The 13,017-nt window shown below is 44.7% G+C and overlaps 1 protein-coding gene across 1 annotated transcript; it reads right to left on the bottom strand.

Moving 5' to 3' along the window:
- Positions 1–5,451: 5,451 nt before the first annotated feature.
- On the bottom strand, positions 5,452–11,396 carry LOC136193044 (uncharacterized). Its single transcript, XM_065981834.1, has 6 exons — positions 11,287–11,396; positions 11,133–11,142; positions 10,908–10,993; positions 5,801–5,900; positions 5,624–5,626; positions 5,452–5,466 (listed from the first exon to the last, which is right to left on the bottom strand). Exons 1-6 carry the CDS (start codon positions 11,394–11,396, stop codon positions 5,452–5,454), a joined length of 324 nt encoding a protein of 107 aa, XP_065837906.1.
- Positions 11,397–13,017: the final 1,621 nt, after the last annotated feature.

Raw genomic sequence — 13,017 nt, 5'->3', positions numbered from 1 at the left:
TGAACGAACATGGCCAAGCTCAAATGTAAAGAGTAACGCAACTACCTGCAAACGGGGGCAGCTTCCGCTTTATTTGGCGTGGGCTATAACCGTTCACAAGTCACAAGGGTCTTACTCTTGACAAGGCCGTAATTGATATAGGGCAGCGAGATTTTGCACCAGGAATTACGTAGGTTGCATTGTCGAATGCGAAATTTAGATGAATGCCTAATTCAAAGCTTTGACTTGATTGCATTGCTCATTCAAACAAGTCAAAAAGTTATAAACTACGTTCGAGAGAAGACCGACGTTTGAAAAGCTAGCCAAGTGTAAGGAGTCAATCTTTCAGTCTTTGGCAACAAACGACAAAATGTACGATTTTTTGTCCTAGCCAGAAGAGCAGCAGGAGCTGCAAGAGCTGCTAGATAGTGATGATAATTCTGACGCTTCTTACTTGGAGGAAAACACTAGCCCTATTACATTTAAAGGAACAAACGTAATGATAAAAAAGTCACACTGCCAACGGTACTTTAAAGCCACCAAATACAGCACCGCGTACTGCGTCTCCTCTGCCTCCTCTTCGAAAACCTGGTGGAAAAGTGCAGAGAAAAGTTGGAAACGCAGTACCAGAACCCACGTCTCCATTGCCTATTCTCAGCAAACTTGGTCGAAAAAGGGAGAAAATAATTGGATACGGAAACGGTTATTTTCGCTGTCTAAGATTTGCATCAGGAGTTTCGGACTCAAATTGTAGACATGTCGCAGTTCGAAGATGCGTTTGAGATCTTTTCTCCAGAGGGTAGAACGTACGATGATCACGTAAGCGCGATTAGAAATCGAGTTGTTTTGGCGACGAAGGCAGAAATATATCCTATAGCAACTCGGTATCATATTGATGTCTGTGTTTATACATGGATTGGTAGAAATTGGGATAAAAAAGCCACAATTTCATCTAAATGTTGCAGAAAAAGAAAAACTGCTGTTTCAAAGGACTGAAATACTTTACTAACACAATCATTTCGAGCTGATCGTGCAACTCGATCCAAGTATAAAATTGACTGCACCAGGTCTCTCGCAAGCAAGGACGGCTGAAGAGTAGTGTTGAGAATTTGGGATGCTTCTTTTTTGTTGAACAGCATCTAGGCTACGGCCTTGGGGCTTGTGCATAATGCGATGCCCCTAAAAAATTTTGGGCTCCAAAGCGTTCAAACCTTCTTGTTTTTTTATTATTACTAAAGACTAAACACCAGACAGAAACAGAGAAACCAGACGGAAACACATAAGCATATTAGTCTCTGCTGAAACACAGGACAGTAGTGTCAGCGGAACTGGCAGATACACAGGCAGGGGAATTGGGAATGAGACATTTAACTTTATGTAAAATAATGCGCGCATTTTCGCGCTGAAGACAAACAGACGTGGAACGACGCCAATACTCAAGGAAAGCATTCTTGTCGTTGAAAAAGTCGATGGACGGGTGTTCCGCCACATGTCGAAGAATGCGCAACGCAATCGGGCTCCAGCGGCCAAAGACTTCCATGACAAGCGGTTCAAAAAGATATCCAAGTTTGTTCGCTTTTTCTCTGAACTTCCTGATCTTAAACTCGTCTCTTTTTGACGCAGCATGGCCAGCAAACTTCGCGCCTTGAGGTAAGACCGTAGACACCTGAGGGTGCGCAATTCTGACGTTTAGAAGCAGCTTTTTCCTTATGTCGAAGTTGAAACTCCAATGTCCGGCCGCTTGTTGCTACCCTCGAACTGATGTTCCCTTTCTAGGTCACAAACGTAATTGACAGATTGGAGCATCTTTAGCCAGTCGAATTGAATAGCATTGCATCGTGGTGTAGCCTGGGTGACGCTAACATGAAAGCACATTATGTAGATATTATATATTTCAACAACAAAACAAAAAACAGACAAAGAACTGAAAATTAATTATTAAGAAATTTTCTTCTTCGGCAACGGGTGACGCACGAAAACGAAATTCGCTAAAAGCAGACGTCGCTGCCGTCGCCGCCGTCGCTGCCATCGCCGCCGTCGTTGCCGTCTCCGCCGTCGCCGCCGAAATCATAGGAGGTGGAGGCGGAGAAGGCGGCGGAGGAGGAGGAGAAGTAGGAAAAGGAGGAGGAGGAGGACCAGGTGCCCGCTTGATAGTAGTATGGCTATGGGCACGCAGGACCGGGGTGATTTGCCCTGAAATTTTGGTCTGAAACTCTGTCGACGGTCGACAGAGTTTCAGACCAAAACTTCAGGGCAAATCACCCCGGTACTGCGTGCCTGCCACGGTGATATGGAGATCGTTATCCCACCGTACGTCACACGCATGAGGGAGAAGGGGTCCGCCCCCTCGGCGGCGCCTTTCTCTACTTCCGCGTCGTGTTCTCCTTAAACAACTTAATTTCACGGCTAAAATTTAGAGAAAATCCACTTACGAAGGTTGGCGCATATCCATGAGTGAATGAAAATGCAACCGTTTCATTCTGACGTAGTAACGGAAATTCCCTCTAATACGGGGTCTGTCTTTTCTAAAACTCTCTCTACGGATAGCGAGCAGGGACAGGAGGAAAGGTACGTACGATGTGTTCGGGGACCACATGACGACTTCCAAAGCAGTCGTCATTATCTAGTTAGTTAAAGGGTAACTAACATGGAATAAAAAGCTACAATTATTTGAAACATTAGTACCTACAATAAAGGTTGTGTCTACTTTCGCTTCTGCACGACGCGTAGATAAGCCGCAAATCGCGATCGAAAAGTGTAGGCTGGCCGCACCCCCTCCGGGACCTAAAACGTCATCAGAGGTTCCGGTTGTTACCCCACCAATTCAGTCACCAACCCGTATACCGCTGCTATGGTGTATCAGTGTGTCGCTTTCGGGTGTAGCAACGCAGCCGGCCCTGGAATCACCCTATTTCGCTTCCCAAAAGACGCAAGTCTTTTAGCGAAATGGACAGAACAGGTCAAACGGACGAGAGATGGTTGGAAGCGTCCGACCGAGCACAGTCGACTCTGTAGCGCTCACTTCGCTGCGGATTGCTTCGAAACCTCGCAATCGCTCTTGACGTCTCTTGGAGTACCAAGGAAATCGCTACGATTAAGGGAAGGAGCAATTCCTTCGATTTTCAAAAGGCCTCTTTCTTCGACTGCGAGAGAAAATGTACGGCCGAAGCGAGGCGCTTATCTGAAACGTGAACGCGCCCGCGTAAGAGCTACAGCTCCTCGGTTAATTACCCGATTAAAAACTGAACTCTAGATAATTGCATCAATACTTAACGAGCCTTCTCCGACCACTAAAAATGGTTGCAATAAACCAGATGACACATCACCAGAGTACGAAGAGCGTAGCAAGTCTGTGCAGACCTGCCCAATCAGTGTTACGTCGACCGGTTAGTTCTATCAGTTTTAATTTTAGTTCTTTCATGCACGGAAATTTGTTTGTGTTAGGAGTGAATACGGAACTTCTCCCTACGTCTAGCGTTGGAGTGCAGTGTGACCTTGGGCGTACGGATCGCAGGCAGATATGGAAAGAAATGCATTCTGGCCTTGAAATGGACGACTTCAGCGAGGAAGACCGTGGGGACGATGACGACGCTGATTACGAAGAAGGGGCCGACGATGACGACGATGAGAACTACGAAACAGAAGAGCAGGAGTCGTGCATTGAGTAAACACATTCATAGGTTACCTTTTTATTTTCTAGTTTTTCTTCTTAGTTCTGAGACATTTTGTTTTGTCGGAGAGAAGAAGTTCTTAGTTAACAAAAGTGCTATTCTATCCCTTTTTGCCTTCTGTCGTCGTTGTCATGGTCCTGACACCACAGTCCAGGAAATAGTGCAGGGCACTTTCCTTCGAATCAAACAAGTCTGCAACGACTGCAATTACACTTACAACTGGGATAGTCAGCCTTTCATTGGCTCAATACCATCAGGAAATCTCCATCTGACATCGGCCATTATTTGTAGTGGTTCATTGCCTACCAAAAGCCTACGTCTAATGAAATTTATGAACTGTGCTACTATAAGCCAGCAAACCTTCTTCCGCCATCAGTCCAAATTACTCCAGCCTGCTATTTCCCGCGTCTGGGAAAGAGAAAGAACGTATAATCTTGAGCAGTTGAAGTCGACGGAAGGAAGCATCAAAGTCATTGGCGACGGTCGGGCTGATAGCCCCGGGCATTCAGCTAAATTCGGGACGTAGTCTTTTTGAAGTCACGAAGAGCGTTGTTATTGACCTAGAAGATGTACAGGTAACGACTAACAAACCAAACAACATTGTAATTAAGTAATAATTTAATCTAACACTTAATTAATTAACAATTAATTTGTTGATTACCTTGTGTAGTCGAACGAAGTGGGTGGGTCTTATCATATGGAAATTGAAGGGATGAAGCGGGGTTCGAAGTCCTGAAGAAAGAGGGTATTGAAATCAATGCATTTATAAGTGATCGACATAGGGGAATTGGCAAATGGGTACGCGAAAATATGCCAGAAACTCATCACTTCTTTGATGTGTGGCCTGTTGCAAAATGTACGCTACAACCAGTGTATCTTTCAATGATGTGCTAATCAATGTTTTTAGCATTTAGGAAAAAGGTCGAGGCCTTGGCCAAAACAAAGGAGTGCGAGATTGTAGGCAAATGGATTAAAAGCATGGTCAACCACATTTACTGGTGTGCAGCGTCGACACCAGACGGTGATAGCAATATGATGAAGTGTAAATGGCTTTCTTTGGACAACCATTTACACAACGTTCACGAAGGGCACAGCTCATCATTCCCAACATGCTTACACGGGCCTCTTCCAGAGCCTAGAAGAAAGCTGTGGCTTAGTCCACGTAACCAAATGAGGAAATTATACAAACAAATATATGATGATATAAATTTATCAGATACTAAGGCAAGTAAAAAAGTCAGTAAAATTATAAGAAATACCCTTTTCGTAAACGACTTTGGGAAGCTGTCACCAATTCATCAAACGTCCTCGTTGGAAGCGTTTCACAGCGTCATCATTCATTTCACCCCAAAGTCTATTTGTTTCTCGTATGCCGGAATGAAATCAAGGTATATAACAACTGTTTTAGTCCCTATTGAGTGAAAAATATTATTGCTTACTGTATATGATATAGACAATACTTAGCTGCGTTGCACTTTAATGGAAACTGTGCTCGCAAACAAGCTGTAACAAAAGGCGGTGCAAAGCGTTACTCTGTCCTGTACCCTAAGTACAAAAAGGGAGAATATATTGTTAGGAAACTTCCTGTGAAGGCCACATTTGGTAATATTGTCGATCCTTTCTAAAAGTCAACTGTAAATTTAAATTTTGTCAGATTACGTAGAAAAAGTTTTTGCTGAAGTGGAAATTTTGGTGAAACGTTCAGATTTAACAAATCAACGAGGGATAGATCCTCCACCACCATCACTTACTGACTCATTCTCGAAAGTGGACAAAGGTGAAGCAGTTATGTCTCATGTTACTAGATTCCCAAAATCTATTGTAAATCTGGATGCCTAAATCCCAAATACATATTAGACTGAAAAGTTTCTCTAATTTTCGTCACAACACAGGCAGGAATGACTACCCGAACACGCTGTCCTAGCCATCCCCAGCACCACCGGACGAACTGCCTATAGGCCACGTATCTGTACCGTCTAATAGAACGAATAAAGAAATGCAATTGTATATATTTAGTGCATATACTCGTGGGTATATTGTGACAAATCTTCAACCCCGTGCTCTTGGCGAAGTTGGAAGTAAGCCGCTTGAAGCACCCATACATTGAGGCAAACTGCAGGAAATCCGGGGTGGTCAGTAATGCATCGTACTTGGTTGAATTCATCCATTCTGGCGTTTAGTGCAGCTTCCTCTTGGCAGCAAATGCACTCCTCCTCACTTGGCATAATAGTGCAGCATCCACAGTGACACCTACAAAAGGGTGGGTATGCACATAATTGCATTACAAAAGAGTAAATACTTACCATTGAAGAGAGCCCAGCCGTGTGTTGGGATTAGGAGTCTCATCAGCATTTGCGGGCGATGACAACGCTTGAGGCGATAGTTCTGGCTTGAATTGATAAGGTAGGATGACGTTCTCGCCACCAGCGCTGTCGTCCGAGTCTTCTTCGCGTTCGCCAGGTCCGTCGATCTACTCTAATAGCGCTTCGCTGTCTCCACTGACGGTACTTTCATCTCCAGATTGCTCTTCATGGACACCGCTATGGCGATGGACCCAGGAATACTCGGAATGCTGACTCTCCCGATTCATGAAGCAGGTAGCCCTTGACAAACAGGAACCTCCAATGACGTATTAGCGTCCCGTAGGGGTGTGTCCGGAAATACAAGGGTAAATGCCATAAATGATGGCAAAATACCTCATAGTTCAAAATTTCAACGCGTTTCTATTCCTTTACAGTACAAAGAGTATGAAAAGCAAAAAAATCGAAAAGGGATTTTTCCATGTTAGTTACCCTTTAAGAACAGTTGGAGCATGCTAAAAAAACACAAAAGCATGCAAAATGAAATAACTGAAGACAGCTTGTTAAGGCTTACAAAGATGTAACGCAAATCCAAAACGTCTCCCGCAAAGAGCGGAGAAAAGCCCTCCTTCCTTACTTGAAAACAACAGAAAAAATGTTATTCGTTATCGAGAAGTTCGTCTCCGTCGAAGCTATCGCCTTCGAATGTGGCAGATTTTGCAGCGGAGGTGTCCTGGTCAGCGTCAGCGTTAGTTGGAAAAAGTGAACGCACGGCAGCAGAATACTTGCGTACTTGCGGGGCGTTATTGAGCTGAATGACGTCAACGATTTTTCTGGCTTTGTTGTTTTTGACGGTGAATTTTGGGGCTGACAAACGAAACCCTTCAGTGATGCTTTTGGCGGTAATTTTACCATTTCGGGGCAGTGAGCATTTAAATTAATTTTCGTTCCGTCAGCCGCAATTGTCAAGAACGATGTTATCTCTTTGGAACAGTGGTGAAAGGCAGAAGCATGAGGAGCATATGGCGTATGGGACGGAGGAATCAGACTGCGAAGTGTGGCCAAACTTGCAGGAGGGAAAAAGTGCGTGAGAAGAAAAGCTGGTGGCGCCGATAATTTTAGCGCCGTGAACGAAAGTAGGTCTTTCAGACAAAAAGAAAGGAAGCAGACAGAATGAGCCGATGTCGTCAATAGGACGATTTTCGGCGTTTCCTTTCGGGGTACAGAGAGTCAATTCATATTCGGCAAGTTTGACCCGCATGCCAACAAAGCCATATAACCGATTTATTTGAACGACGTCTGTAAAGTTCCCCCAAAGGGTCAGAATGCTTTTTGCGGTGTCGTCACTAACAGAAGCTCGACGAACGTTGACACCAGTAGAAGATTCCATAGTTTGAGAGAGATCGAAAACTTTAGCTTTGAACGACACTTTTTGATTTGGAACTTGATCCTTGATTTGAAGAAGCGTAATGAACTTCGTGGGATCTGGAGTCGCGTCAATGTGAGTAGTGACTGATACTTTTTTCGGAGATCTCGAAAGGCCCTCAATGTTGGCTTCATTTGCTGCGCTTGATTTTGGCGTTTGTAAAAGAGACGGCGTGGTTCGCTGCAGCGAATTGAGCGAGTCGCTTCCTGCGGCTTGGCGTAAAGAAAATGAATCGAATTCGGCCGGTCTCGTCAGCGACGACGCCGTGAAAATACTTGGTTGACCCAGAATCCGTTACGTCTGACAAAATGTCAATAACTCCGTGGAAGATCGCTCGATAACCTGATATTCTATAATACCTCTTACCCCTTACGTTATCAGAGACCATCGAAAAAGAACACTGTGTAATCTTGCAAAGAGTTTTGATATAGGTATGAAACAGTGGAATCCCACGGAAACAAATTAGAAAAGTAAGTCAGTGTATTTGACCTGGTATGGTATCTGTTTCATGCGACTCTTTAATAGGCAAAGTAAACCCAGATTTGTTCCTTTTGTCAGACAGCATAAGCCACGCGGGCCTTATGCAGGCCTGCGACATGTATTGGTCGTATCGAAGCGAAAGTTCTGGAATTGTTGAAAATTCTGCATTCCACATTATTGCTCTTTCTTTGCGGAATTTGCAGTCATTTTGAACAGTTACCCGATGTGCTTTTTTAAGAGAAAAGGATTTGACGGCTGTTGACAGAGGATATACAGAGACAGAAGCCGGATCCCAAGACAAAGGCGGCGACAGCGACGACAGACAAGCCGCATAACACAATGAAGGCGACGACAGCGACGAGCAAAAAGCCTATAAACCAACGATGACGCCGGTACCCACGCCGTGCTCGAAGAAAGCGACGACCAACGGATGCGAGAGAACTCGTTGGCGCAGACGTTCCTATCGCCGCCGCGCGACGCCGCTCGGCGCCGGCAGTTGGCGAATGACCGACGCTGTGGAAAACTTTCGCGCTCGGCCAAGGCCGAGGCAAAGAAGAAAAAACTCTCCGGAAGAACCTAAATGATGTACATTTCATCGCAAAAACACCGCAGCAAAAAAGAAATATATAAGAAAAAAGTAGGGGAAGAAGCAAAGGCAGGGGAATCTGCAGAAGAAGCAGAAAACCGCTTCGTTTTACAAGAGGCTATAGATAACACTTCTACTGTAGCGCGCGACTTTGTTTCGTTCACGTTACCAGAGATAGAAGACTACTATCCCTGACGTTACAGCGTTCGAAAGACTTCGCCGAAATAAGGGAAATTCATCCTTTTTTGTATGTATGATTTGTATGCAGAATTAACACGCTAGCCAATTTCATCGTTGCGTAAAACTAAAACGCGTCGCAAGCGTTGGGTAAGCTCTTCGTGGCACACTTAAAACAAGCAAATAATTTCAAATGGAAATAGTTATTGCACCAAGTCATTGGCTAATGCGTAATGTAATACTTTGATTAGACGTTTTAACTCCCGGGGTTCCATTGCTCACGGAAGCTGACGTAAAACTGCTTTAGCAGCTTTTTCAACCGACTCATGTTGTCAGTAATCTATCACACGCGTTGAGAGCGCGTTTTCACTCGGACCGTTAAAAAGGTTTTAATAAAATACAGGCTAACACAGAAGCAAATCCGCAACTCAGTCGATTGCTTTTGATATTACGCACTTGGCGGCCGTCACCAAGGCGGATTTAGCTTTCACTTTAAGGGTGTTGTTAGCCTTTGTGTCCCGCTAAGTCAAATGTGGGGGACGTCATAATATGAAGAGATCAAATCGCAATGCCGAAAGCGTTGCGTCAGCAAAAAGTTCAATGTTGTCAGATGTGTGAGCAGTTTCAGAATCACAGCCGCCCGAGCCTCTTATTCAAATGCATTTTCCAAGTCTGCCGTTGACGAAGATGGCTGCAGATCCGTTCGAGCTTAAAGACAGACTTCTTGATAGTGTTGGACTATTATTTTCGCTATCCGGAGGTGGTGAAGCCGAAAGGGTTGCGCGAGGCGCGGTTCATAGCAGAGTTAATTAAGTTCATGCGTTTAATAGTGAATGCGGTAGAATATTTATTTATTTTTTGATTGAATGTTTTTGTTGAAAAATCGATTATCTCGTTGCTTGTTCGCCGCCGCTTACCTACTTAGGAAAAGAAAACCTGTGGCGTACCACAACAATTTTTCAGAACGTATTCGTCTTTTACAGACCAAAAGACAACAACCCGAGAAAGTTCAAAGGGGAAGTCTCATGGGTTCCACTTCCTCCATCGCTTGAAAGATCTTATCGAAATAAAGCGTTCTGTACGGCGATTAGCCGCTTTTGTACCTTTTTGAGCGTGCAGCGAGTTGTCGAAGTAGAGGGTGTGTCAGGATGGGCCTCGCCCCTACTATGCAGTGACGCCAGTGGTTCTTGGTGCGCACGCTATTTTGCCGAATAATGTCGTCAATTGAGCTTTACAGCTTCGAACCGCGGCATGAAAGACCCGATCCTCAATACAGTGAGGATTTTCTTCCTTCTAGTTTGGATCAGAGCAGCGTCAGTAGCGTAACCGACATTGATACGGTCGATCGTTCGAGTAGGGCGTGGTGCACTTGCTACCTGTGCCACATTATGCCGTCTGAGCGAGAGTTCCGTTGTTGTCAAGAGGAAAACGCACTTGACTGGACGATGTATGGTCTTCAGTGCATTACAGACCATGAAAACTTCGGCGCAGTCTGTCTCAACGTCGACGTTCTGAGAACAGCTGTTGTGAGCATGAACGACGTCAGAAGAGGCGAAATTACGGAGCCTTTTTCTAACAGGTATGCAGCGGTGTAACACTAGTCAACCCTACTGACTCTGCTTAGACTACTAAAGCTAACTGCGTATCGGCAGTTTACGTATTGGGTCCACGAACGACTTGGACGAGGAGTCCGAATTTGCCTCCCATCGTTTGTTGTAGTCGTTATAAGAAGGAAGTTTCCGGAAGAATGCGGCCAATACGTCGGCTTTCAATGGGCTGGTGACAATATGGATTTAGACATAGACGAGACCTCTAGCGAGTCAGATTAGTTTGATAACATTCTGTGGCCTGTCTGACTGGAGATTCCTCAATAGGAATGAAAAATACATTCAGTCGCTAAATCTACTTATTTGTTTCTTAATTACGTCGCTCTTTTCTGGTCTTTCTACAGACGTAATTCTTGAAGCAATGGGTGCCGGCAAAGGTTCCACTTTGTAAGTATTCAATTTTGTTGCTTTTTTCTCTCGTAGGGCTATTATGTCAGATAACAGTTCTCGTCGATAGAGATAACCCTTGGGCTCATAAATTGGCTTGCAACCCAACACTTTGTTGCTTTCGGGAACACGATCTTGTATCATCCCTCTCCGTCGTCGTCAACAGTTTGCGGGCGCCCGACGTTGTTATTATGGTCAAGAATCGCTAGCTGCGTCCGAGCAACCATCCCATTATATCGAAAATGTATTCGCTTTGGACAGTACTTTGTCAGCAGAGAGTGGTAAGCTTCTAACTTTGTGATCTTTTTGACGTCGTTGAGTAGGCGCTTGTCAAGGACAATTTTCTGAATTGCCTCATGAGGAGCAGAACCTGGTTTGAGCTACTTCACCTCCGCTTCATCTGTTGGCAATAATTCATCGTGGCAGCATTGTACAACAAGTCGCTGTTTCCCCAGGAGTGGACGTTAGCGATATGATGGACAAGCGACGTGCATTTTTCTATTAGAAGCATTTCATTACCGCCACATAACTGCGAGCACCACCAAAGGTGATTCGTGATGGACTTGATCCACGGAAAAATGTCCTCATTTCCCTTTGTCTTTCCTTTGGTAAGTAACTTTTTGAGGACAGACTTTGCCAGGTGCCAAACGTCAAATTGATGGTCAATACTCACTGTTCTGTAAGGAGGCTTCGTATTTGCACGTGACGATCTGTTGCAATCTGAACAATATCCAAGTCCCGTTGGAGGCGACTCAGCGCGCGGAAAAAAGCTTCTTTCTTCATCACGCAAGAATTGGCAACTTCTGACACTTGGACAAGTTCAAAGTCGATAATTTGGCCGCTGCTCTGCTCAATAAATGTATACGTGCAGTACTTGGCCGAGTATCCTGGGCTATCGCAACGTCCGTCTCCAGTGAGGGCTCTGTTTACCTTTCAACTTCGTGATCAATTCTTTTTTATGTCCTTTCCACGCTTCATTAATAACAGGAAAAATATATGCATCTTGGATCTTATAAAATTCAGCTTTGGAGATGGACATCAGATTTAGAGTCTTGAAAAGTCGTCGAATTTTGTGAAGGAGCCTCCAGTTAGCAAAATTGATGCTGCTATTAGCAGATTTCCTGCGGCCATACCAGCAATATCTGGTTGGGACGACCATTTTACGTTGTGGCCAATCAAACACTGCAAATGGGCCATTAGTTTACTTCCTCTTGTGGTCTGCGTACTCTCTGAAATAGGAGATCCACAAATAGGACAAAATCGAAACAGTTTATTCACGGAGGTGGCGAACACAAGAAATGTCTTGTCATCCTGCGGTGTGATATCGTCAGCAAGGCTTGTTGATTTGGTTTCGTCACAGGGCTCGATTTAAGCGGTATCGCATCGCAATTTGCGACAGAAGATTTTAGTTTTGCGAAGCAAAAATGTAATTGCGTCGCTGATTTTGCGTCGCTGATTTTGCGACGCAAAGTTTTTGGCTCAAGAGACGCTTAGAAGCGCAGTAGCGCACGCTATAAGGAATGCACACGCGGAGATCTTTTCTTCCTTGCTTCTTCCACATGGCAGTCAGTGTCCTTACGGTGAAGCGTTGGGCCCTGGAAGTTGACCGATCCGGCGAATGGCTTCGGTTTGACGAGGACAAAGGTCTAATCACGAGAATATACTGCGAATGGTGCCAGACGCACAGTGAGCGCCTGAAAAGCTGTCGGAATTACAGTCCCGCTTTTTCGAAGGCGTATCAGGCAAATGGCTAAAGAAAGATAACGTCGCGAAGCACTCGAAGTCGCAAATGCACGAAGAAGCCAGAAGACAGAAACGGCCAACAGCATCTATTTCGAACCTCTACACGTCGACTCCAATAGGCCGTGCGATGGCAGTAGCTTCAAGTGAAGAAGAGGAGCGTGTGCAGAAACTTTTTGATGTGGCGTACTATTTAGCAAAAGAGGAACTTCCTTTTGCCAAGTTTCGGAAAAACGACACGGAGTTGCCTTGGGTAATACATACGCAACCGACAAAAAGTGCCGAGAATTTACAGATGTCATCAGTCAAACGCTCAAAGACGCCGTGCTTAAAGATATGAAGGCATCACCTTATATTTCGCTGCTGATGGATGGTTCGACGGACAGTAGTGTCAAGGAAAAAGAGCTAATTTACGTGATGTTTGGTCGTCAAGATGGAACAACCGATTGTCGATTTCTGCGATTAAAAGATGTCACGGATGCTACAGCTGAAGGAATTTTTGCTACTGTCCAAGACGTTTTTGCTGAAATGGGCATAGATGACTGGAAAACTAAGTTGATTGGATTGTGCGTTGATGGTTCTGCTGTAAACCTGGGACGTCGACCAGGTTTAGTTACCTTACTGCGACAAGAAGTTCCCTGGATAGTAGGCATTCACTGTCTAA

Source organism: Oscarella lobularis, chromosome 11, assembly GCF_947507565.1.
Source record: "Oscarella lobularis chromosome 11, ooOscLobu1.1, whole genome shotgun sequence".
In the NCBI taxonomy this organism is placed as follows: Eukaryota; Metazoa; Porifera; class Homoscleromorpha; order Homosclerophorida; family Oscarellidae; genus Oscarella; species Oscarella lobularis.
This window is presented reverse-complemented; position numbering and strand designations above follow the sequence as displayed.

Excerpts from the sequence above, each read along its gene's own strand:
- LOC136193044 (XM_065981834.1), bottom strand. The coding sequence starts at position 11,396 with ATGAAGAAAGAAGCTTTTTTCCGCGCGCTGAGTCGCCTCCAACGGGAC. Across the intron at positions 5,901-10,907 it reads GACGTCAAAAAGATCACAAA|GTGTCACTGTGGATGCTGCA; the intron begins GTTAGAAGCTTA and ends ACCCTTTTGTAG.